Here is a 24,670-nt window from a genome sequence, read left to right on the forward strand (position 1 = left end):
ATATAGCTGATCATTTCTAACTAATGCCTTGCTTTTTGTGTGCTCTACTTGTTTGTGCAAGGAATTGTGGAGGAAAGAGAAAGTGCTGCTAACCCGGGTGCTGTCAGGGAGTGTTTGTAGCCGATGGGAGAGACAAGCACGCCTAGCAGACAACATTGTTAGGATTTGATATGGTGTTAGTTAGCAGCAGAGGCCTGGAGTTAACCTGAAGAGCCATAAAGCTGGTGCAGAATGGTAATTTTATGTACATTGAAAATAGATGATGTAAACAGGTGTTATTACAGCCAGAAGAAATGCATGTCAGTTTAGAAATGTAATTTCTAGCCCAAGCTGTTCCTGTTAAGCCTCTTCAGCTGTGCCAAGGCCTTGTCTCTACTCAAAAATATTCTCACATCCATAAAGCTGTACATCAAACCTCCAGTACTCTGGGTTTGTATGGGTTCTGTGCATTATCCCTGCCTGGCTTACAGCAGCAAGAAGACACAGGAACTTCCTAGGCCACCCAGGAATGAGTGGAGCTAAAGAAAGCAACGAGGCGGAGCAAACACCGTCACGAATGCTTCAGTCTTGTAAAACCAGCACAGGCAGCCCCTCGGGGCAACGAGCAGAGCCCAGGCTGAGAAACACTCCACGGGCAAAAAGCATCCTTGAGAAAAGCAAACCCTGGCGTCACCTCTGGACTGAGAATTGCAGGGCTGAGAACTGCCATGCTTTAGAGGCGTCCCTGCCTAGAGCCCAAACGTGCAGGGAACGTGATGCCAGCCGCAGGGGACCGGGCACGGCTTAGAGCGGGCTGGGCTCCAGCAGCTCGGCGGAGCGAGGCAGGGCAGAGGCCGCGGTTGCCGTGGCAGCGCTCCCACAACGCCGTCACCCGGGAAGTGCATCCGGGGCCGCCCAAAGTAGTTCCTCGGTGACGGCGGCGGCGCGGCGCGGAGGGATCCGCCGTGTCCAGGCAGAGCGGCGGCCGCGGCGCGGCGCGGCCCGCCCGGCCCCGGCATGTTCAAGAACACCTTCCAGAGCGGCTTCCTCTCGGTGCTCTACAGCATCGGCAGCAAACCGCTCCAGATCTGGGACAAGAAGGTGAGGCGACGGGCTCGGGCAGCGGAGCGGCCCGGGGAGCGGCGCTGCCGCTCGGCTCAGCCTCCCGGCCCAGGCCCGGGGCCGCCGGCAGCCTCCGGAGCGCTCCGGACACCCGTGGGGCCGCTCTTCGGACACCCATGGGGCCGCTCTCCGGACACCCATGGGGCCGCTCTCCGGACACCCGTGGGGCCGCTCTCCGGACACCTGTAGGGCCGCTCTCCGGACACCTGTAGGGCCGCTCTCCGGCCACCTGTGGGGCCGCTCTCCGGCCGGGGCCGGAGCTGCAGCGGCCGAGTTACCGGGAGCCCCGTCATACCGGCATCTCTCGGGTACTGGTTACCGGGACGCCCCGTGGCCGGTGTACCGGGCCCCTCGGGGTGTTTTTGAGGGGAATGCGTTATTATGAGTATTTTCTGCCTTTGCTGGGCAGTAGAGCCCGCCCGCCATCAGAAGCTGCAGCAGTGTCCAGCACTGGCCATAGGCAGCGGGATGCCCAAGGCCCCGTGGCCACCGCGGGGGCTGAGGTGCGGGTCTCCTCTGGTGCGTGAGCCACCTTTCAAACAGGCTTGCCAAAGGCATGCAAAAGTGAGCTGTATGGCGGCTTATAGGGTGTAGGAGAAGTTGTGAATGTCTCATCACTTTGTTTCTCCCTCCTGTCAGTTTTTAGAGGGGTTCCGCTCAGGGCCCAGTGCCTTCTCCGGGTTATCTTGCATCAAGGAGCCCTCCTCAGGATGTTTAGAGATGTTGAACTGTGCTGCTTCCCCCCATCACAAACCATCCATAGTTTAGTGATTTTGCAAAGTGCTTGTTACAGCCTCTGAGACCAAGGCTACAACGTGTATTCGGTTGCTTGTGCATGAGCCTTGTTGATTTTTTTGTGGTTTCAGCAGGAATGAAAGCCTTCAAGGCAGTTCATACAGCAGTGATGTTTGACCTGAGTGGGCTTGTGTGAGCATTTACAAGTTGCGAGAAGGGGGACAGGAAGCACAGACCCATCCTGTTTCCCATCAGTGGGGTACACGTGTAGCTTTGTGAAGAACTGGGATGCCTCACACTGCCTGTGTGTGTATCTGTCCTTTGCACAAATATTGGTGACTTTAAAAAAGGATCAACAGCTTATTTGGATGATGCAAGGATGGGACGCATTAAAGACTCTTAGATAAAGGGATGTAGAGTGCTGCCAGACTGGATAAGCTCTAAGCAGGCTGGGCTGACCCTTCTTGGAGGTGGAGGTTGGACTGGAGACCTCTGGAGGCACCTTCCCACGTGAATTGTCCTGTTCAGGGTGATGCTGTTATGATTGTGCGGCCCATGAGTGGCCAGCAGGAGCTCTGCTTGCAGGGCAAATGTCAGCAGTGGTCCTTTCAGTTGCACTAGTCTGTCTTGCATGAAGCATGGCCACCTTGGGTGTGCTTGTTGTGAGGATTGCCCTGCTCTCTTCAGCAGTGCATGAAATGCCCTTATCATTTTGGTGAGAACTGGAAACATTATTTGATGTTCTCCCGTGCCCTAGGCGCATGCCTGAGATTATTGGGCTTACAGCTGTCCTAATGTAGACTTTCTTAACTTTGCAAAAAGAATGAGCAGGCTGTGATTTCTGCTTTTTTTAGATCTTAGGGAATATCTCAAGCTTTTGTAACATGGGGGAAAAACATATTTTTTTGGCCTTAGTAGGATGTGCACTGCTTGTGCTGGTGGACAGTGTAAGAGTGTTCCTGAGTGTGTGAGTGTCCAGCCCTTACCCAGAGGCAGTCAGCCACGCCCAGCAGCACAGACCAAGTGCCCTTGGTGACCAGTGGCTGGCTGGTGGCTCCCCTGTACTGCTTGTCCTTGTTTTTACCCCTCATTGCACTCAAGTTTGACTCTTACTCTTTTATGTTTGTTTATTTGGCCCTCTCTGACATGAGGCTTAAGTCCCTTGTGTTCACTGCAGTGTATTTTGATAGATGGAAGTCTTGCACTTGGTGTACGTGCAGCATGCTGGGCCATAAACACTTGCTGGCACTCTGGGGCAGTGATCAAAGCCTTGGAAACAGCAAAGTCCAGGAGAGTAGGAGCCAAGAGGATGTAGATGGGTCCTCCTGGGGTCTTACTCCTTCTTTTAATGGAGCTGCACGTGGGTCTTTTTTCCCTCTCAAGTAACGTCTGTACTGTCTGCCCCACTCTTGTTCCAGGTGCGCAATGGTCACATCAAGCGAATCACGGACAATGACATTCAGTCACTGGTGCTGGAGATTGAAGGAACAAATGTCAGGTAGGAGAAGCCTCTTCTGCTGTTCTGGGGGAACAGGACTCTGCCCTGAAGCAGAATGAAAGATGTCAGTGTCCAGCAGACATCATCTTCAAACTACAGCAATGTGATGACAATGCCTTTGTCAATAAATTGAAGAATCTGGGTCATATCACTGATACTCCTCTGTGGCAGTGTGCTGTGCCTTTCCCTGGATGTGCCTGTAGAGTTCTCACTCTCATTCTCAGTGGGGCTAAGGGATAAAAAAATAAAATCCCATTATTTGTCCATCACTTGAAGGGAAGAAAAGCGGTATTTAATACCCAGCCTCAGTCAACACTGCCAGTTACTGAAAAAGCAGCACTGTCTATTCTATTGTCTTGGGCCTGTTCTCCTCACTTGATGGCTGCTCTCCCTACAGCAGGAAGATCAAAGGGAGATTTATGAGGGGAGTTGCTTATGGAGCTTCTCTTAGCAACCTTGTCTCCATCGCCCTGGGAGACAGACGCCAGCTCTGAGCGGGCTCAGAGTCTCCAAGGCTTCTCCAGGGGTGATTCAGAGCAGGGCACTCCTTATAAGGGCAGTGGAGGCTCCTCTCTTGCAGACAGACTGAGCCAATGCTTCTCTTTCTCCAAGTGTTGATACAGAACTTGCCAGGCGTGACGTATACTTCTAGGGCCCATGACCTCTGTTTTCCCAGCCGTATAGAGCACACAGGGCCTCTGCCATGATCTGGAGAGCTCTGCCTGTTCAGTCAAGGGTAGGAGGAGGCTGTGTTAAGAAACAGCACTGACATGGCCTTGAAATTGGGGAGGTGAAGCTGTCCAGGAAGGCGTTTCATGCCCTGGGTGAGAAAAGTGCAATTTGAGATGCATTCTTTATGTCTTTCATCTCTTTCTGCCTGCAGCTACCTCTGAAACTCTTCCTCCTGTTACAGGAAGCGCTGGTTGTTGCTGAGATCTTATGATTACAGTTATCTATTTCTGCCTGTCCTCCAAGGCTGCTTTGGGCCAAGGGAGAGACTTGGGTTACCTCGGGCTGTGCACTTTGTGCTGTGTGAGATCCTAAAGTGTTTTTCTCTCACCTCTCAGTACCACGTACATCACGTGCCCTGCTGACCCAAAGAAGACCCTGGGCATCAAACTACCTTTCCTAGTGATGATCATCAAGAACCTGAAAAAATACTTCACTTTTGAAGTGCAGGTGAGGAGTGTGCAGTGGGGAGGCCCCTCCAGGGACCACTGAGGAAGGCGCCAGAGAGCCTGCAGTCTTGTGTTGGAACTTGTCCCAGGCAGTGAGTGATCCCCAAAACAGTTTTGCTTTCTTGGCCATGTGGTGTGTCAGGTCTTCTGGTATGGGGGCATCAGTCAGCTCACGAACACGTTGTTGCTATTCCTGAAAATGGGTCTGTTTCCTGTGTTAAAATGACTTCTGCTGTGGAATGGAGAGGTGGGAGTAGAGAGCCCTCTTGGAGACGGGTAGCGCTGTCCTGGGGAGTCGGGGGCCTGGCACCTGGGCGAGCAGCCTGCCTTCCTTGCCCAGGTGCTGGATGATAAGAACGTCCGACGGCGTTTCCGGGCGAGCAACTACCAGAGCACGACTCGGGTGAAGCCCTTCATCTGCACCATGCCCATGCGGCTGGACGACGGCTGGAACCAGATCCAGTTCAACCTGTCCGACTTCACGCGCCGCGCCTACGGCACCAACTACATCGAGACCCTGAGAGTGCAGGTGAGAAGCGGCCGTGGCCTGCCCTGGGAAACCAACGGCTGCTGATGTTCCTGCTGCCTGGGACAGCAGGATGGGAATCTGGCTTTAGCCCTGCGTGGCTCCTTTGCCAGCCCTGCTCTTTGCAGAGCGCTGTGGAATGGGAGCAAAGGCCTGACTGAGGCCTCAGTTTACTTGTCTAGATGAAAAGATGAAAGAGCCCATTTCCCATTTGTTTCTCTGGCTGGCTGTTGGTTAGGGTGAGAGTTGCAGTTCCCTGTGGCATGCCATGAAGGTGGAGCTCTGCTGGGAATTTTCTGTGTGTTGCCTTACTGTCCAGATAGGCAGGACAGTGACTGGCTGAAGGGGAGCCTGGATGGGAAAGACGCATGGTGTACATATCATTCATACCCCTGGTCAAGCATGTTTCCTAGTGGTGGTGGAGTGACCCTGCTTGCACTGAGTCCCTTGTAACAGAGCTGATGCAGTGTTTGTTCCTGCAGAGGGCATGGAACTTGTTCCATGTGCTAGGGAGTCATGTTCACAGTGTCCAGTGGGATGTGTTATTTTGAGGAATGTCTGTGTATGGAGCATGCCTCTTCCTTAGGATGAGGGGAGTGCTGCAGTTCCTTGCAGGATTGCCCTGAGGTGCAGGCAGTAAGCTGAGGGTTGTCTGCCTTCTCACATACTCATGAGGGGACCAGAGCAACCCCTTTGCTGCCAGCTGATAGTGGAGGCAGCACAGACTGGACAGGCTCATTCCTGACCTCAGGGAGGCCCTGAAGTGGGCGTGTTAAAAATGCAGCAGGCTGAGGCTGTGGGTGTTCTGGCAAATGCTGATTCCAGCAACGCAGAGGTCAGTTAACAGCAGAGAATCCCCATTAGCAACTAACGCAGATCTCAGTTGGCAGAGACGCCAGAGCTCAGCCAAATCTTTCAAGTAAGTGTTTGTCCCTAGAGAGAGCATCTAATGCAAAGCAGAGGGCACAGACCAACATTTCTCTGATGCCCTGTCAGATTCAAAAAAACAAGACAGTGAGGTAGATTTCCAGCTGCTGAGCCAAAGAATCCATGTTGCAGCATGACACCAAAGCTGGATGTGGAAGACGGACTGACTCTTTGTTTTGACTCTCAGATCCACGCCAACTGTCGCATCCGACGGGTGTATTTCTCTGACCGGCTGTACTCAGAGGATGAGCTCCCAGCCGAGTTCAAGCTGTATCTGCCTGTCCAGAACAAGGCCAAGGTGAGCTAGATGTGGGAAGGAGGGTGGGAGAGCAGTGAGCCAGACTACCATTCCTCTGCCTTCTCCTGCTGCCTTTGCAACCCGGAGGTTCTTCTGGCAGCAGAGCTCTTGCCAGCTTTGGCCACCAGCCAGGGAGCACCCTCTCTGTTGCCAGGGTGAGCAGTCTGTCTGGGGTGCCTTGTTCTGTAGCTTTCCTGCCAAAACACATGGAAATTGTCATTCCCATCTAGGAGCAGGGTGAGCTGTTCAGCTCTCCCCATGTCCTCCCTGGTTGTGTTGAAGGACTCAGGGCAGTTGCAAGCTCCCGGCATCTCTCCAGAGCTTTCATCCATGACTCAGCTCAGCAACTTTGCTCTTCAGAGCAGCTGCAGCTCCACATTTGTCTCCCAGGAGAGGTGCTGTTTATGTCCCTCTAGCCCAAAATGAGTCCCCTCTGATCTTTTTCCTGCCCAGTGCAAATGGTGGTGGCGTGAGGGGGGAACACCATGGCTGTCCTCAGGAGGAGATGCCAAGCTCTGCTCCTGCAGTGATGGGAGAGGAGTGAACATGCTGGCATATTGAGAGATCTTGAGCAACATGCAGCAATTTTGTGGCTTGTGAGAAAGCACCTTCTTTGCCAGGGCCAGCTTGTCCCAATGCAGATGCTTCTTTTAGCAGAGAAGATTCCTGGGCAAAGTTTAAAGCTGCTGAGGGAGGATGTTGGGGGCTGATCATAGTGGGAGGTGGAAGGCAGTGATAAGTGTAGGTAACATCTCTGGGGAACCTGTCACTGCCTCACAGAGGTGTCTGGGGAGTGCTTGGAGCCCTCCCAGTACTGTTGTCTTGTGCTGCCAAGTCTTGTAAGTGTCTCCTTTCTTCTCCCTGCTCTGTCCAGCAATAACACCACGTTGGGAAGAGATGCTGGCGTGCAAATTGTACAGAGTCTGAGTTTTCCTGTCTGTTCCTAAAGTGCTGAGCCTAAACTGTGCAGGTGGCCTGGTACCTGGTCCTGTCTTGCTCAAAGTGGCTGCTGTGCCTCCAAAGAGGGGATTCAGCAGGCATTGTGGAGTTAAGTGTGTCCTCTTGAAGTCAGCAGTTTTATTTTTTATTTCCTTGTTTTCCATCTCTTATATATGCTCTAAATATGGATGTAATACTTGTTCTTGAAAAGTTATTAAACATTTGGCTCTGTAAATCTGCTTCTGTCTTCTTCCTCCTTTGATGGATCCTTAACTTGCACATTTTAGTGCTTCAGAAAATGCCAGAGAATTTCTTTGAGAGCCCAGATGCTAGAATTTGCCTCTGAACTTGACTTTGATCAGCACCCTCACTGTTTAAGGGATAGTACAGAAGCAAACAGAAGCAGTCTGGTGAGAGGAAAAATAGTGAGGTTTCCACAGACAAGACAGAAACTGTTTCCAATTCATGAAGTTTGTGGTATTATGACAAAAACTCATGCTGTTCATGAAAAGGAATTTTTCATTCCCTTTTTCCTTGAAGCCATTTTCCCTAGCAGTGACAAATTAGGCTTACCTGCCTGTCGGGGCACAGTTTTGTTGGCCGTGTAGTTACCAACTCACTGCAGCTCTCAACCAAGCCTTTAGCAGCATGAGGCACACAATAGCCTTCCAGCTGCCAAACTGTCCCTTTCCCCAGGGATCAAAGGGGAGGTTTAGCAAAGCAGCATAACAGGAGCGGAAGTCTTTTCCTGTGCTGAAGCTGCCCTTCCCTGCCTCAAACCAATCTGCCTTTGTTGTAGAAAGGCTTGTGAAGGGGAGGGCAGAGACTCCATCAGTAATGGGGTGTGTCTGGGAGTAGATGATGCCTTTCCTGCCTGGGGCCAACCCCCCATCAGTACTCCAGGGGCAGGTACCAAAGGCTGGGACTGATCCTTCCTTGGGCTATGCAGTGAATGGGGAAGACTTCACTTCTGTTATTGCTCTGTAGAACAAAGCTGCTGTCCCAGGAGGAGGAGAGCCTGCTGGGGGACATCTGCCTTAGATTCTGGCTTTAATCCTGGCAACTGAAACCCCACCTGGTTTAAAGGTTTGGCATGTCTGTGCATCCTCTCTCTGCACCTCTGTGCACCTGTAACAGAGCTGCCTTACCTGCACCTTTTGAGCTGCTGGGCTTTGAACTGGAGGTGCTGCCACGTGGGGCTGGACTGCACCTGCAGAAGGCTCTCTGGAGAAGACCTTTGCAATTCTTCTAGCAGCTGAAAAGCTTGTTGGCTCTAAGGAGCGCAGCCAAGGAACCCACATGAGAAAGCACCATCCATCTTGCATTGACATATGTCAAGGCTTGGCTGGAGTCGATCCGTTAAGTGGAATCGCACTGGATCGTGTGCCAAGGGTCGGCCTTAATGAAGTCCATGGCAAGGCTTTCTCCATGTTTGCAAAGCTTACCAGAGCTGGGGGAGCTGCTGAGTGGATCCATCAGAACCCAGCACGGTAAAATGTGCATCCTTTCCCGCAAGCCCTTGCTCAACACCATGTGTTTTTGGCAGTCTTTGGCAGCCGAACACTCAGCAGGAGCTGCTGCTGCTTTTCCCTGCCCTGCTGGGGCCTGTGCTGGAGTTGCCCCCTGTCCTCGAGGAGTTGAGCTCACCCTCAGTGACCAGCCCTAATGCATTAAGAGGGGCTGGGCTCCCCCAGGCCCCAAGCTGGCTGCCTCTGCAGAGATCAGATGGGCCCTGCTGCCAATTCCTGCCCGACCTCTAGGAGCTGTGCCAGCGGATCTGCTGGAATAAACTCCCAGCCACAAGCCCTTACATCCATATGGACCTCCTGTGTATTTTTAAATACAAAACAAAATACTGAATCTTCCTGTTTACTTGTTGCACAAAGTGGAGCATCATCAGATACTGGCTCTTTCCTTTAGGGCCAGATGCTTGGTGATTCGCAGAGTGTTCTTCCAAAATACTTCTCTTTTAATCCCTCTCTCCTATCAAAACTTTAACCATCTCACTGAAGGTGGGTGAAGTTGGATGCTCTCCCTGTGGGAGAAGAGGATGCTGCTGGTAGATGGGCCAGAAGGTCAGAGACATCCTGTTGGCAGCCCTTTCCTAAATGTGCATAAGCAAAACTCCTGAGGTGGAGCGCCCAGCTTCTTACTCCTTTGGTTATGGCTTTTGACATGGCTGGGGTGCAACATCCTTCCAACATGGAAACAGTGGAGGAGTGCAGGAAGGAGGTGAGGGCAGAGATGGGAGTCATGGATGGCTACTGCCTGCCTGCTCCCAGGGCAGCCCTAGCTGAGTATGGGGGGTGGGCAGAGGGGAGTCCCAGTTCAGTGCAGGCAGCGTGTGGAGAAAAGATCTTAAATATCTCCTCATTCATGGCCTGCTCCTTCCTTCCTTCTTAAGTCCTTGTTACAGATCATGTCTGGTGGGAGAGAAAAGAATCTTTGTGGGGAGGCCTGGTTTCAGCCCAGGGCAGAGCAGGACCCACCGAAAGATCAGTTTTCCTTCTCTGCACCAGCTTTTCACCTTTGTCTTCCATTGGCGGGGGCAAGGTTCTGCACTTGGACACTTTGATCAGGACCTCAGTGCTGGGAGCTGCTTTCTACACGAAAGGCAAAGCTTCCCTTTGAAAGCCTGGGTGCTGGAATACGGTGAGTGCACAGGCTGCAGCTCCTCACAAGGGACCTCCCCTGGGCTGGGCCAGCAGCAGCAGGTTGGGCTGGAGCAGCTGGCAGTCACTGTGGTGTGAGCCAGGGCTGGGACATCCCAAGGCTCCAGTGGCTCTGCCTGGGCAGGTGGCAGCTGCTGGCAGGGCAAGCAGGCGATGGGGTTTTCCTGGAAAGCTTTCTCCATCTGCTCTGCTGCCGGGGCAGAAGAATCCGGTGTGAGTGTCCAGCTCAGCAGAGTGGTGGGACACTGATACAAGCTTCTGTCCCTGCCCGTGTTTGTCCCCTTGCACTTTGTGACCTTCCTATCAAGTGAGTCGTGACAAAGAAGCACAGAGCTGTGATCACAGAGGGATAAGCAGGAATCAAAAAAATCTGGGCCAAACTCTGCTTCTTGTCCATTCTGCATCTTCTCTGGATGTCTTGGGCCAAATGTTGTCATCTTTATAGAGGGATTACACCTCCAGGGCGATGTTAATCCTTTGCAGCTGTTGTCTAATGTTGGGCAGGCAGTGCTGGAGGCAAGGGAAATATTTATTTTGAGTTTTACCACTGGCCACCGCCCAGGAAAACCAAGTGACGGTACTGGGGACTTTGGCCACTTTGCATGCAGACAGAGCTGATGTTCCTGCCCTGCTGGCGCCTGCAGGAGAGGGGTGAGAGCTTCTCCTGGCAGGCTGCAAAACAGGATCACCCGAACACGATTTGTTTGGACAAGGGAACAGTTGTGCACCCTGAGAGCTAACCTGGGATGCAGTGGGGAAAGCCTCAGAGCCGCTAGAGGTGAGAAGATGAAGGATGCCAAGGTGTGCCGAAGCAGACCTGCAGCCCATCTGCTTCACCGTCGCTTCACGTGTTGCTCGTGCAGCCCCAGAAATGATTTTCTGTGAGATGAGGGGTCCCAGCACCCCTGGGAGCGGGCTGGGGGCTGCCCGGGAGGGTGCGAGGGGAGGAGAGGGGCAGGAGCCCCGCACACACGTGCGGTTGGTGGGTGCATCCCACCCTCAGTGGGGCAGTGCTGGCACCGAGCCCTCCCCGGGCAGCCCCCGCCGCCCCCGCCCTGCCCGCAGCAGGTTCAACCCCTCCAGGGCCCCGCGACCCTTCCCTCCATCCCCAGCATTGTTTCCTCCGACCTTGAGCCGCCCGGCCGCTGCTCGCTGTATCCCAGCCCCAGTTCTTCCTCTGCACCGAGCCCGGCTTCCTCTGTGTTTTCCGGGTCCTTTCCTCAGCGCTGAACAGGGGATGATGCCCTGGCTTGCAGAGGAAGAGGAGGATTCTCCTGAGATGGTGCTAATCAGGCAGAGAGCCCCTGCCAGCCCTGGTCACCCCCTCACGCACACCCCAGCGCAGCAGGGCCTGGAGGACGCTGAGCTCGCAGGGTCTTTTCCAGATCGGGCTCCTCCAACCTATTTTTGGGAAGCAGGGAGCTGCCTGGCAGGAGTGGATCCTGGTGGGGCATGCCGGTGCCTGCCAGGGCCAGGCTCAGCCGGACTCGCACTCCCTCCTTGCAGGTGCCTGCCGGCCGCTCCTGGGCTCTCACACCCACGGGAGGCCAGAGGTGAGCTGACCCCACTGTGCAGGGCAGCGCAGGAGCCTCTGGCAGAGCCTGGGCGCTGCTGAAATGCTGGGTTTTGTCTCCAGCGGGTCCCTTACTGCTGTCCATGAGCGTTTCCAGATGGCCCCGGGCTCCTGGCACCGGCTCTGCTGCAGCATCCGGGGAAAAGCGGGAGGGGGTGGGAAGTGGTGTCCCAGCTCACCAAGTGTGGCGGCCTGGCCCTCTGCTCCCAGCATCCAAATTCCCGCTGAGGGATTGTTCCCAGCTCCTGTCCCACCCCGAACCGGCAAGGAGTCCCCTGCCACGGAAGGGATACCACGAGCAGCTGGCCCTGGGCATCCTTGTCCAGCTCTCGCTTTCCCTGCGAGCCAGGCGTCTTTCCAGGTAACCAAGTTTTGGGATACCAGCCCTGCACCCCGTCGAGCCCTCTGAAACCCCCAGGAGAGAAGGGAAACACTGCTGCCGTGGGAAATAACATCTGTTGTCGGAAATGCATCTGCCGCGGGAAGTGCATCCAGTGTGGGAAATGCATCTGCCGTGGGAAATGCATCTGCGCTGGGCTCTGGAGCAGTCTCTGCGGGGGTGGGGAGAGTGAATCCCGGCCGTGCTCTTCTCCTGCCTCGCCTTTTGGCCAGGTTCATGGATTTTGGTGGCTCTTGGTGCCTGTCTGGCCCCGGTTCAGGACAGGCTGGAGTGTCAGTATGCCCCATGGCAGGGCTCCCAGCTCAGCAGAGCTGTGGTTTCCTCCCTCAGCTCTGGGAAAGACCCACACAAGCACAAATCTGAGTAAAACAGTCAAAACTGAACCGAAAGAAGTTAAAAGCCAAGGAATGTGACCTAACAAGGCCTGGCTGATGGAATACAACAGCCCTGAGCCACTTGGAGACCTTTTTCCACCCACTCCCCCCAATTCCTCAGGGGTTTTCTGTTCCTGATTTTGACTTCTCGCTTGGCTGCAGTGATGTGCTGAGTCTGAGCCAAACGCGTTTTCCAGGGAATCGGCTCATGGCTGGAAATCACTGCCCAGTGTGGGCAGGGATGGAGGCTAGGGCAGGGGCTGATGGGTGACTCAGGCCACAGGGTTCCCCCCCAACACCAGGAAAGTGGGGTGAGAGCCAGCATCAGTCCTTCCCTTTTACAGTAATTAGCGTCTGACGAGTGGCTGGGCAGCTCAGGGTAATTCAGTGCTGGGAAGTGGTTGTAGCATTTGGGAACTGAGCCAGCAGCTCTGGGCACTGGGGAGGGGGAAGGATGGGGGAAGCACAAAGGCTTCACATCCTCATCCATGAAGTGGGGGAACCCTCCCACCCACCCGCCAGGGCTGCTGGAAGGGGATGAGGGCAAAGGAGTATCTGGAGCACCAGGGCAAGAGGAGCAGGTCAGGGGTACACCAAGACAGAGGTACCTGGAACAGTGCTGGCCCTGGTCTTGCTGCAGGGGAGGCTGGAGGAAGCAAGGATTCTGGCTGGAGTCAATTCTCACATGGGGTTGGCTCCCCAGTTCCACAGGGTCATCCCCACAGGGATGGGTCAGGTTCACACAACCCCCTTGCCCAGCACAGCCCAACCAGCCTCCCCACCAGTGCAGCAACTGTGCCAGGCCTCTGCTGCCCACCCCAAGGCTGCACCTGCAGAGCAAACCCAGCTCTGGCTGCCACCCCTGGGATCATGACAGCACCAGCAGAGGCAGGGACACCACTACCTCCATCACCGCCTCCGTAGTTTGGGTTTTTCTTCCCACTAATGGCTGAGCAACATTTTTCCCCAGATAAAGCCAGTTTCCTACCCCTGCAGTCTAATCTTTCCCACTCCCATGATTATTTCCCTGATCTCTGCAGCAGTCGTGACTCCTCTTGCCTTCCTCTGCCGAGACAGCGGTGGTGAGACAGGATATGGCCACCCCTTCCCCCCAGGAAACTCGCCAGGACCGCGTGGGGACGGGGAGCTGAAGCACCCTGTGAAGTGGCTCCAGGAGGGTCCCGCAGCTGCTGCCGGCCCTTGCACGGGGAAGGGAGGCGGCCGCCCGGGGCTGAGAGCAGCGCTGGCCGGGGGAAAACAAGGCACCCTGTGTTCCCAGCGAGGCCCTTGTCACTGCCCTGGGAGCTGCTGAAAGGCCGCTCTGTCCGCTGGTGGGGGTGGGGGGGCTGCTTTAGCTGACCCCCTAAAGTGGCAGCCCCAGGGCAGGGACATCGCTGGCCATGCTGGCCCCTTCCCTGCATCCCCTAGCATGGCACCCTGTCCCCTAGGGGTGCCGTGCAGGGAGACCCCCCAAGAGGAGCCCCATTACCACGAAATTTGCCCAATCCCTCCCAGGGCAGCCCCGCGTCAGGAAGGACGATGGCACCACAGCTCTCCACACACCCGACCCGTTTAATGGACATACAAGGCGGCCGTGCCCACTGCCCTGCCCACAGGGCCACGTGCTCCAGGGCTTCAGCAGGGCCCGGACTGAGCTGAGCCCCAGCAGGGTAGCGGAGGTGGGATCTCCCAACTCTTAGGCACCACATCCCTGTATCTCCGTGGTTCAACAGGAAACATAGCCACGAGCTCAGCCCTCCCTTCCCCACCACTGCAGGTGCCAGCGGCTGAGACCTGCCAGCCCGCAGCACTTGTGAGCAGCCCCCAGCCCACTCACCACCCGAGCTGCAGCGGGCTCACACAGGAGGAAAGGGCCCTGCAGGGACCCATGGCAGATGCAGGCACGTGATGGGTGGCAGCCTGAGGGGTGGCTAGGGGGACGCACAGGCACTAGGGAGCAGGCAGGGCCTGGATGCCCTCCAGCCCCCCCATGGCCATCCCCGGTCCCAGCCCGGCTGCTCTGGAGGGGCTGGGGGGGTTGGGCATCCCCCCTTTTCTGAGGCTGGAGCCATCAAGCAACAATGGGGTAGAGGGGCCGAGGCCGTGGTGAGGGTCAAGGGGAGGGGGTGTCAGGTCCATCTTAGCACCATGGTGGCGGGGGCGGTTGGGGGAGGGAGCCAGGGTCAGACCCACTCCTGCAAGGAGCGCTTGCAGTACATGAGCATTCGGGGTGCGCCCTTCCTCTGCATCTGGACGATGACGTAGATGAGGCCCAGGATGCAGAGCAGCAGCACCAGCAGCACCAGCACCATCACCACGCTCATGGTGCGTGTGTACTCGTCAATCTGCACCACCACGTCCACATCCCTGCCTGGCTGGCCATCTCCGTCGTTGTAATCCTCATCTTCCTCTTCCTCCTCCTCACCTTCAGTCCCCCCATCCCCATCAGGGTTGAAGGGGGGTCGGTCCACATCGGGCCAGCGGGGATTGGGGTCTGGGACCAGCTCCGTGTGACAGCCCATGAAGTCCCGTAGGATGGATTTGGGATAGCCTGGCTCTGTCTTGAGACGCTCATTGTCGAACTTCCAGTACTTGGTGCCTCTGTAGAAGTAGGTGGAGGCTGGGGGAGAGAAGATGAAGACAAGGGATAAGTCTGTGGGCACAGAATGCTGGGACAGCAGGTTTTGCTCCAGGACTGGTGAAACCCTTCAGGAAAGGGATTCGTGACCGACTCCCAGACACTCTCCCCAAGTCCATTCCATATGTGGCCAGGCTATCAGAGGGATAATCTCATCCCCGAGACCCCCACCACCACCCACCCCTTTCCTCTACTTACAGGCGTCTGGGCTGAGGAAGGCTCCCTTGGGCGAGGGAGGGATGCCCACCCAGACAGAGATGGGCTTTGGGTACCCAGGGTCCACTGAGCGTGTGTCCTCATTAAAGCGCCAGTATCTGGGGAGAGGGAGGAGCGGAGTAGGTGAGGAGCACAGGGGTCCCCACTGCCCAACACTGTCCCCCTGACAGGAACCAGGAGGCAGCAGAGCAGGGAGAATCCCACAGACACTGACCTGTCCCCACGGAAGAAGAAGGTGTGTCCCGTGGGTTCCCACCAGACAGCCGTGTCAATGCTGTCGTAGGGGATGCCCTGCCCATAGGTGACCAGGGGCTGTGGGTACCCAGGCTCCAGGTTGGCTTCTCGGAAGACCCAGTACCGGTCACCTAGAGGGGAAAGAGTTGGAGAAGGGGGATGAGAAGGTCCTGCCCAGCTGCTGTGGCAGGTGCACAAATGGATTGGGAGAGTGGTAGATGCCTGTGGCCACCCCGACCCCTTGGGATCACACGGCAGCTCTGGCTGGGGAGGTGGGTCAGGATGGGATGAAGCCACCCAGCTCTCAGCAGTTTTGTGGGGGGCACTGGGGTCTCGTTTCCACCTCAGATCTCCCATCCAGCCTCCCTGCCCACCTTTAAAGAAGACGAACTTCCCGTCATGCCTCTCGTAGGCAGCATCGATGTCCCCAGGGAGGCCCCGCCAGAAGTGTCCGATGGGCATGGGGTAATTGTCCAGCACCCGGTTGTGCCGCACCCTCCAGAACCACCGGCCCTGGAAAGAAACAGGGTGTTGGCAGAGCATGGGGAGGACACAGGGACAGTCACCTTGCTGGGAGATCCTCCCACCCAGAGACCCAAGGAAGGGGCAGAATGGGGTCCCAGCAGGTACCTTGAATACAAACATTTCCCCACGCAGCACCGCCACTGTGTCGAAGTCCCCATCGCAGATGTCAGGGCCATACTGGTCAGGTCGGTCTGGGCTGCCAGGTTTGGGTGGTCGCTCTGGTTTCCCCGGAGGGGGAGGTTTAGGTGGTCTCTGGTCTGGCCTGCCAGGTCTCCGGGGCGTCACGGTGGGCAAAGGGTTGGTGGGCTGAGGGTGCCCATCTGCGGTACCTGGATCGGGCAGGTGAGAGAAGGGATGTGGTGATGCACACCAGCAGCACCTGTACCTCAGTTTGCCCACACACATGCCCAGAATCCCACCTCTGGGATGATCCCCCAACCAGCTCCTCACCGTAGAGCTGCTGGATGCCCTTGAGGTCATCCTCGGGCAGCTGGAAGTTCTCTGTGTCCATCCACTGGTAGAAGGGGGCCATGATAGCACTGGGGTTGCTGGAGTGCTCCAAGCCCAGCGAGTGCCCCAGCTCATGCACAGCCACCAGGAAAAGGTTGTTCCCTGCAAGGAGAGGCACCATCAGCAAGAGGGGGTGGAGGACATGATACATGAGGTGGACCCTGGACCCAGCACCCTGCAACAGAGGTGCTCCAGTGGGATCAGCCTGCATCACCCATGGTGGACCTGCTCTCCCTGCCACTCCTGTCCACACCAGCACAGCCCCCCACCTGCAGCTCAGGCAGACACCAGGCTCCTCTGGTCACCTTACCACCCCCTTGGCCCTCAACTCACCAGACACATCCGCATTCTCCAGTGTCCAGGGCTCATCCAAGTCAAAATGCGTGTCCCCCCCCATGCCAGGGCCAGGAAAATAGGCATGAGCCAAAAATCCCCCAAGGCCATCAAAGGGAGAGCTGTCTCCATGGAATCCAGAGGCAAAGAGCACCATGATGTCAGCCTCCTTCTTTCTCTTCTGCCGGATGTCCTCGTAGGCCACCTCCCGGAAAACCAGCGGCGTGGCTTGCTCCCACACCCGGAAAGCTCGTCGGACAGCCTCGTACGAGTGGTACCGACCCAGCTTCTCCGTGTAGTTTTGGATGCTGGGGAAACAGGATTCACTAGGGAAGGCCTGGAGCAGCACTCGCTCCCCAAGGGGATCCAGGGCTCTCCATGGGCTGCAGGGAGAGAAGCCCTGGCAGTGTTGGGTACCTGAAGGTGAGCTGGCTCTGGCTCCAACGCCGCCCTGTCAGCGCGTACCGCTTCCGACGCATGTTGGACTTCATCCGTGCTCCAAACTGATCCGGGACCCCACAGCGGGGACGTTTCATCCACCTGCCAGGAGGACACCAAGCCAGGGCTCAGCCCACCGCAGCCAAGGTCCCTGAGGAGTTACAGCACCCACAGCCAGCAGGGACAATACCCTGGCTGCAGAGGTGCAGCCTCCAAAAGGGGAGAAGCACCTCCAAAGGGGAACCCACTTTTCCAGGTGCCGGCAGAGCCCTGGGGCTGCCAGGGAAAACCACAGAGCCTGAGAGCAGAGCTGCCAGCTGCTTGAGCAAGGGGACAATGGAGAAACTCACGCCTTGGTCTCCTCGTCCAGGACACCGGTGACGGTGATGCCATAGAACTTCTGCATCTCGGCAAGCGCCGCGGAGAAGGTCTGAGCCGAGCGCATGGTGGACATCCGGCGGCTGGGCTGCGGCAGGTACCCATAGAGCCGCAGCCATGCCTGCGCCGGGAGAGCCACACATCAGCCCCGGCACGGAGCAGCCCCACGGCGGGACCTGGAGCTCCCCAACACCCAGAGGGGAAGGATCCGTCCCCCTGCCTGACTGCACCCCAGCCCTGTGTCCCTTCACAGGGGTCAGTGCCAGCTGCCAGCAGAAAATGCCACCCCCGAGCAGAGAGCGGTGCGGCAGCAGGGCACAGGGTCCCTGCCCTGCCCTGAAAGGTGGGGGTTCCAGTGATCGCGGGGGGCTGCTGCCGGATGCCCTGACTCCAGGGACAAGGCAGCTGGGCAGGGGGCCAGGCTGTCCGCGGGCTGCTCGTCCCCATCCTCCTCCGGAGGTGTCCCCTGGGAGCTGCTGAGGGATGTGACGCCTGGGACCCCCACCCCAGCCTGCACCCACAATGGGGCTTCTGTCCTGCGGGGCTGCAGCCCCAGGGCGGGGGGCAGGAGGGTGCTGGGGCGCGCCGGGGCTCTTCCTTCCTGCCCCAGCCTCCGCCTCCTCTTGTCTGCTTTAATTGCATTTTATTTTTATCTTTATTATTACCCTTTTGTAACTTTCCTTTTTCCTCTTATTCTTCACTTTTATTTTCAAAATTAGGGGGGGGTTTCCTTTTAATCCCTAAAACTTTTCTTCTAAATTCCTTCCAATTCTTTTTCCTTTTCCAAGTCTTATTTCTCTTCCAAGTCTTTTTCCTTTTCCAAATCTCATTCCTCTTCCAAGCCTTTTTCCTTTTCCAAGTCTTCTTCTCCAGGTTCTGCAATCCTTTCCCTACCCCAATTCTTCTCCTATCACTTTCAACACCCCCCCCCCCCTCAAAAAATGGCTTAACATTTTAATTCTTACCAACATTAAACCTATTAATTTCACCCACCCCCCAACTCCCCTTCTCCCGGCGGGGCGGCGCAGCAGAGCCTTTATCAAAAGCCCTTTCACCCCCTCCCCCGCCGGGCACAAAGCGCTTCCTCCCCGCGCCCGTCGCCCGCCACCCCCGGGGGGCGACCCGGCCCCCCCCCCGCGCTGCCCGCCCCGCCTGCACCTGCAGCGGCCGGCGGCGCTCGGGGCCCGCAGGTGCCGGTGCGGCGCCGGGGGTGCCCGAGCCCCGGCCCGCGGCTCACCTCGGCGTTGATCTCCTCGCCCGCCGCCCCCGCCAGCAGCACCAGCAGCACCACGAGCGGCGGCAGGCGCCCCGCCCGCCCGCCAGGGGGCGCCGCGCCCCGCTGCCATTCCGCGCCGCCGCCGGTTCGCGGCTGCCCCCGGCCGCGCCGGGCCGGGCCGGGCCGGGCCGGGCCGAGCGCGGCGGTGTCGGAGCTACGCCGCCCTCATGGCCCTGGGGCCGAGCCGCCGCGGGGGGCTGCGCACGGTGCATGGGCGGCGCTGCCAGGCGCGGCCCGTCGCCTCCCGGCCCGCCTTTTGTGCGCGAGGTCAGGACGGCGGCGCGCGGCACATGGGCGGCCGGCGCGGCGCGGCGCGGCGGGGCCCCGGCTCCGCTCGGCTGCCCTTTGCCGCGCTCTGCCCGCCGCCGGGAGCAACCGGAGCGGGTGGCGGAAGGCGGGCGCGGCGGCGGCAGCGGCGGCGGGGAGCGGTGGGAGCGGGCGGGGCGGGGCCGCGGCGGGGGGCGGGGGCCGGGCCGGGGGCTTGGCCGGGCAGGGGCGGAGCCGCCCCCCCGCACGTGTGTGCGCGGCGCGGCCGCGGCAAGAACCTCCAGCACGGGCCGCGCCCCCGCACCGGGCCCTGCCGCCGGGCCGGGCCCTGCCGCCGCACCGAGCCCTGCCGCCGCACCGAGCCCTGCCGTCGCAACGGGCCCTGCCGCCGCACCGGGCCCTGCCGCCGGACCGAGCCCTGCCGCCGCACCGAGCCCTGCCGCCGCACCGGGCCCTGCCGCCGCACCGGGCCCTGCCGCCGGACCGGGCCCTGCCGCCGGACCGGGCCCTGCCGCCGGACCCGCCCCTTCGGGCCCCGCCGGCGGTCGCTACATCCCCCAACATTCCCCCCCGCAGCCACAGTTCTCTGTCCCGGGGGTCTCTGACACCCCGTGTTACACAACCGGGTGCTGTGCCAGGCCCGGCTGGGGCTGGTGGTTGAGCATTAACCTGAGAGAAACCGGTTTCACTGAAATCCCCAGGGGCTAAATATATCTCTGCCTTTGTTTGTTTTTTTCCTTCCCCCAAAAGAAACTTATCTTGCAGATCCCCATCGCGGAAACTAACTGGCTAAAGACTTAACAGATTTTTTTGTTAAGGACTTCAAAAGGCTGCTGGCAGCTGCAACTGGCTGCGATGCTCCCAGGGACACAAATCCCGACTGTATGGAGATGTTCCCACAGACAAAGCCACTCTCGTGTGCCAGGACAGGCAGCACGGAGCTCACAGGAGCACTTGCAGACGTGGCCTCACGTGAAGCCTGCAGGAGTTGTGCATGTCTTAGGGGAAACAGCTGAAATACACACAGACACAATTTTATGACATGAGGAGACAGGTTTTTACTGCTCAGAAGTCCAGGACAGACATGGAATAAAAGATTCAGGGCATCACATGATGTTCCAGCTACCTGAGAAGTTGCAGCGACCAACCCGCAGGAACAAAAGGATGAAAAAGGAGCTTCTCCCAAGGGACAATGTCCAGCCTGCGACCCCCTGGGTCATCATCCACCTGGGGTGCTGATCACACGGGAAAGAAGTGTGGAGCCTGGGCAGGAGCCACCACCCCTTGACTCACCTGTGGGCACTGCCCTCCCAGCTCAGGCAAACACTGACACACTGTCCATTCCAGGGCTCAGCCACACCTGGCAGCAATTCTTGTTGTTTGGCAAAAGGATCAGACACTGAAATGTCTCTACAGAGGCAGCAGCAGTGTGAGAGGGACACAACATGACTCAGGAGCTTGTCCGAGCTGGCTCACAGTAGGAAAACACTCAGGGAAGAGGATCCAGCTCCACGTCCTTGCCTCTTGCTACTCAAAACATGCCCAAAGCCTCCCAACAATCTGGCAGTGCTACTTCCCACTGCGTGAGACACTCTCCCTTTAGTAGCAGCTTCCCACGCTACCTTCTTCCTCCTTCCCATAAGGCATCTATGGCTTTTGAAGATTTTTTTTTTTTCTTGTTTTTAAAAAATCAGCAAAATTAGCAACCGTGGGATGTCTGGAATCGCCGATGCTGACTGCAGCACATCCAGCAGCGAGGATGAAATCTGCTACAAACACGCTTTTCTTCAGCCAGCAGCTCAAACTGGAAATGGCCCAACTCGAGGCCACAAACACCGCAGACACGCTGAGCAGGCACGAAGAGCGTGGAGGTGCGTGACAGCCCACGCCACCCAGAGCTGTGCCACACAACGGTCCTTGCTCCAGCGTCAGGCTCTTCGAAGCTCCAAAATGCACAGCCCCACTCTCCCCTACCTCAAGGGGAAGGAGAAGTACTTGTTCCCTGACTTGCAGCGGATTTGCTCCCATTGGATGCGCAGCAGGAATGCTGACTCCTCAAACCCATCCACAATGTCCTGGAAAATAGAGGCAGGAGTCAGTACCAGGAGGGTGGATCTGCCAGAGATGGCAGCTCCCTCTCTGAAGCAAGTCACAGATGAAGCTATTTTCAGCTGGAAGCCTCTGACTTCCCTCAGGAGGGTGATTTAACTCACACTCCCCCAAAAAGCTTTCCATCTTTCAGCCCAGTGAGGTTTGTCCTGCTCGGTGAAGAGAATTTCCCGCTCTCCACGCCAGCTCTGCCCTCCCCCTGCTCTCCACACCAGCTGGGGACCCACCTGGAGCTCCCGCAGGCACTGCCCTTCGAGCCTGCCAGACAGGTCCCCCACGCACCAGGCCAGGCTGATGTGGAACGATGGGTCCTGAAGACAAAACAAGGATAAGAATGCCAGGGCTAAAGGAGGCTTTGCTCGATGCAGAGCCACAGTGGGAGATCTGACATGATGCTGCCGCCCTGTTTGGGATCACAGAGGCTGGAGGATCCCAAAGCTGGGAGTCCCCTCTGCCAACTCAAGAGGTGCAGAGCTGATCTGGACAGTGCTGGAGACAAGAGGAGTCCTGGGATTCCCAGCCCAGCCCTTTAGGACATCAGTGGGCAAGGCTGCCTGGTTCCCAGGCTCCCTGTGCTCAACTCTGCAGCTGTGGGAGAATCTCTCAGCACTGGTCCTGGAGCAGGTACATGGGTCACTTCTGAATAACCCACATGAGCTCCCTGCTCAGCTCTGGAGACAGACAAACTGGGGTCTGGCCCTTCAAAATCCCAAACCTGTCCCCAAAGCTAATGCTAAGCAAAAAGGCTGGACTAATGCGCAAGAAAGCTGCCCAAGGCAAAGACACAAGGATTGTCCTCATTCCCACAGTGCCCATTCTATCCTAGGACAACCCTGCTTCCAGGCACAGCAGGGCAGCCACTGCAACTGGCTCCTGTTTACTTAAGTGAACATCTCACAGGGAACCAGCCAGCATGTCCAGACTGGCAGGGAAGTAAGCAGGAAACGCCTCACCTTGTAGAATGTGGGGAGGTCAAATTCCTCTAGAACTCCGTCCACCTCTGAGACCAGCTCCAGCAACTGGAAATGCCCAGCAGAGATCTCCAAGCCAATAAAGGTCCTAAAGGAAGGCAAGGAGAGACAACAAGCACCCTTTCACTACTGCAGAAAGCACAGCTGTAAGAACAGCTAGCCCTGCATTCCTACTGGGCAAATTCCCTAACACAAGAAAATCTGAGGAACGCCAGGTTTAAGCACCCAGGGATGATGATTGTATTCTGAAGAAAACCAGAAGATGTGGTAGCAGGGAGAAGCAGAACTGAATGATAAACTATGTAGATTCACTAGATTAACCCAGTACCTTTTGGGACATGAAAATTAATTTTCCAGGCAAAGGATGCACTGGATGGGAATTTCAGCCGAGTGCCATACTCATGCAGGAGCTGCACTAAAAAAGTGGAAGTTGCTGGAGAGGTTTTACGGTGTGAGAGGAAGCAGGGAATGGGAAGTACCAAGCTGGAGAGATGTGACAAAGAGATCAGCACCTCCTCCAGGACTGTTGGGATGACACTTTCTAGAGTCATTTAGTCATCATTTCTTCCCCTTCAGGAGGAAAGCAGAAGATTCAAGTATCACCCCGGTTCCATATCCACTTTTTCCTACCCATGACTATCTTGGGTTGCCTTTCCCGCCAGATTCAGCAACTTTTCACAGTTTTAACCACCTTCGCTTTGACATTCAAAAAATCTTAATTGCATTCCATTGGAATCAGGCTTCTGAGCTGACGCCCAGGAGAATTAGCACCACCTCAGCTATTTCTCTCCAGCTCTTGGAAGACCTGCACTACAATTTCACGACAGACACTGCTGCCAAAAGAGGTGGTCCCACTCTGCTGTGCACGCCAGCTAATGACACCAAAAGATTGCAGAGAATCAGTGCCAAAGCTAAAAATTTGTGCAGATGGCTGGGGAAAGGTGTGAAACGTCTGGAGATGATCTGGAGGTGATCACATACTGTGTTGTCACACAGCCCAACCGTGGGACAGGCAGGAGGATGCTTCCATCCACCCAGCACCTTGCTCAGACTTCTCCTGGTGCAGGCAGGCTGCTCCACCATGCACGCACCTGGTTTTGTTCTGGTTGGTGTAAACCTTCACTTGGTCAGCCACGCAGAAGAATCTGAAATAAGAAAGATCCTATTTCAGCACCAGGGGAAAAAAAAAAAAAAAAAAAAAAAAAAAAAAAAAAAAAAAAAAAAAAAAAAAAAGAGGAGGGGCCAGGACTGTTACCAAGCCATGGAAAGATACAGGCAAATGTATGCTGCAATCGGACCAAATTGGTGCAACCAGAACCTTTTGGGGCTCAAATTAATTAATTCCCCTCCCGTTCCCAGCCCTCCAAAGCCTGGACAGTGAAAGAAGCCCTGAGGCAGCTGATGCTCAGCTGGTTCTTGAGCCAGATGAAAGCAACAAAACTATCCATGGTTTAGGGGATGGCACAGCTCTGCCCTGATCCTGGAAAACCAAAACCTGACGTGTCTGGTGCCAGATCCCGAGGCAGTGAGGAAAAATCCCCAGGGCTTTAATGTTCTGCCAGCACCAGCTGCCAGGGACACCTCAGGGCGTGGATGCTGGCAAAACGCGGATCCCGAAGGCAGAGCAGGGGCGTGAGGAGCGCTCTCCCGGGGCGCTGCCAAACCCACCTGTGGAAGGCGGCCAGGCGCTCCCTGAGGGAGCGAACGAAGGGCTCTATCCAGTGGTAGCGCAGCACCACGCACTGCGACAGGCTCAGGTGGAACTCCTCCATGGCAGCCAGCGACGGGACGTAGGTGCGGGCGCGGGACACCAGCAGCTCCAGCAGCTCCAGGAATTCCTCCTGGGCAATGTCTGCGGGGCAGCGCCCTCAGGGCCGCGCATCCCCGCCGGGACCCTGGGGCGCAGTTCCGTCCCTCCATCCCCCCGAACCCATCCCGGTCCCGGTCCCCGTCCCACCCCGACCGCGGCCCCGGTACCTACAGGGCAGGTAGACGTGCGTGGCCCAGTTGCCCCGCTCGTGGGGAAAGCCGCGCACGCGGCCGCCGTGCCGGGAGCTGTCATCGCTCACGGCCTCCTCCGGGTCCGGGTCTCCCGGCAGGCCGGCGGGCGCGGGCAGGCGGGGGCGGCCGGCGCTGCGGGACCGGAGCGGGGTGAGAAGGAGGAAGAGGAGGAGGAGGAGGAAGGCCGCGCGCTCCCGCCGCCTCCCGCGCGCTCCGGCCGCCGCCATCACCCCGCCGCACCCACCTGGCCCCGGGCGGCCCCTGCGCGCCGCCGCCCCGGTCCCCCCGTTCCTCCTCGGGCTCCTGCTCCTCCTCGGAGCTGCTGTACCCCACCAGCGCGGCGCTCATGGCCGCCGCCCCCGCCGCCACGGCCCGCTCCCCGGTGGCGGCGGCCGCGCAGTTACCGGCGCGGCCCGGCAGGGGGCAGCACCCGCCGCGCCCGCCCCGCCTCCTCCGCCGCCGCCGCCGCGGCCGCCCCGGCCCGGCCCGCTCCGCTCCCTCCGCGGCGCTCCCGCCCGCCGCTCGCTCGCTGCCTTCCTTCCCTCCCTCCCTC

The 24,670-nt window shown here is 57.5% G+C and overlaps 3 protein-coding genes across 4 annotated transcripts; 1 reads left to right on the plus strand and 2 right to left on the minus strand.

Annotated features, from left to right (window-relative positions):
• Nucleotides 1-914: 914 nt before the first annotated feature.
• CFAP20 (cilia and flagella associated protein 20) lies at nucleotides 915-7,437 on the plus strand. Of its 2 annotated transcripts, XM_040075738.2 has the most exons (6): nucleotides 937-1,080; nucleotides 3,255-3,334; nucleotides 4,402-4,513; nucleotides 4,853-5,041; nucleotides 6,153-6,263; nucleotides 7,138-7,437. In XM_040075738.2, the coding sequence occupies exons 1-6, from the start codon at nucleotides 997-999 to the stop codon at nucleotides 7,141-7,143; spliced, it is 582 nt and encodes a 193-aa protein (XP_039931672.1). In that variant the 5' UTR covers nucleotides 937-996; the 3' UTR covers nucleotides 7,144-7,437. The 2 variants fall into 2 exon arrangements, with proteins under 2 accessions (XP_039931671.1, XP_039931672.1); XM_040075737.2 differs by lacking the exon at nucleotides 7,138-7,437 and having other exon boundaries at nucleotides 915-1,080; nucleotides 6,153-6,272.
• A 6,338-nt stretch (nucleotides 7,438-13,775) lies between these two features.
• Nucleotides 13,776-18,839, minus strand: MMP15 (matrix metallopeptidase 15). The gene is given in 11 exon segments (XM_040075623.1): nucleotides 13,776-14,841; nucleotides 15,058-15,173; nucleotides 15,290-15,440; nucleotides 15,684-15,822; nucleotides 15,940-16,163; nucleotides 16,285-16,446; nucleotides 16,678-16,985; nucleotides 17,095-17,217; nucleotides 17,466-17,614; nucleotides 18,731-18,802; nucleotides 18,804-18,839. Coding segments are annotated over 11 exon segments (1,917 nt in total). The 3' UTR covers nucleotides 13,776-14,404.
• A 1,230-nt stretch (nucleotides 18,840-20,069) lies between these two features.
• On the minus strand, nucleotides 20,070-24,465 carry USB1 (U6 snRNA biogenesis phosphodiesterase 1). Its single transcript, XM_040075793.1, has 8 exons — nucleotides 24,362-24,465; nucleotides 24,098-24,249; nucleotides 23,785-23,968; nucleotides 23,208-23,261; nucleotides 22,099-22,204; nucleotides 21,373-21,456; nucleotides 21,011-21,111; nucleotides 20,070-20,882 (listed from the first exon to the last, which is right to left on the minus strand). The coding sequence occupies exons 1-8, from the start codon at nucleotides 24,463-24,465 to the stop codon at nucleotides 20,684-20,686; spliced, it is 984 nt and encodes a 327-aa protein (XP_039931727.1). The 3' UTR covers nucleotides 20,070-20,683.
• Between the last annotated feature and the right edge of the window lie 205 nt (nucleotides 24,466-24,670).

Source organism: Hirundo rustica, chromosome 11 (genome assembly GCF_015227805.2).
Source record: "Hirundo rustica isolate bHirRus1 chromosome 11, bHirRus1.pri.v3, whole genome shotgun sequence".
In the NCBI taxonomy this organism is placed as follows: Eukaryota; Metazoa; Chordata; class Aves; order Passeriformes; family Hirundinidae; genus Hirundo; species Hirundo rustica.

Coding starts and splice junctions, on each gene's coding strand:
- CFAP20 (XM_040075737.2), top strand. CDS start 997: ATGTTCAAGAACACCTTCCAGAGCGGCTTCCTCTCGGTGCTCTACAGC. Junction 1,081..3,254: donor TCCAGATCTGGGACAAGAAG/GTGAGGCGACGG, acceptor CTCTTGTTCCAG/GTGCGCAATGGTCACATCAA. Junction 4,514..4,852: donor ACTTCACTTTTGAAGTGCAG/GTGAGGAGTGTG, acceptor TTCCTTGCCCAG/GTGCTGGATGATAAGAACGT.
- USB1 (XM_040075793.1), bottom strand. CDS start 24,465: ATGAGCGCCGCGCTGGTGGGGTACAGCAGCTCCGAGGAGGAGCAGGAG. Junction 24,250..24,361: donor CAGGGGCCGCCCGGGGCCAG/GTGGGTGCGGCG, acceptor CCGGTCCCGCAG/CGCCGGCCGCCCCCGCCTGC. Junction 21,457..22,098: donor ACCTCCCCACATTCTACAAG/GTGAGGCGTTTC, acceptor TTTTGTCTTCAG/GACCCATCGTTCCACATCAG.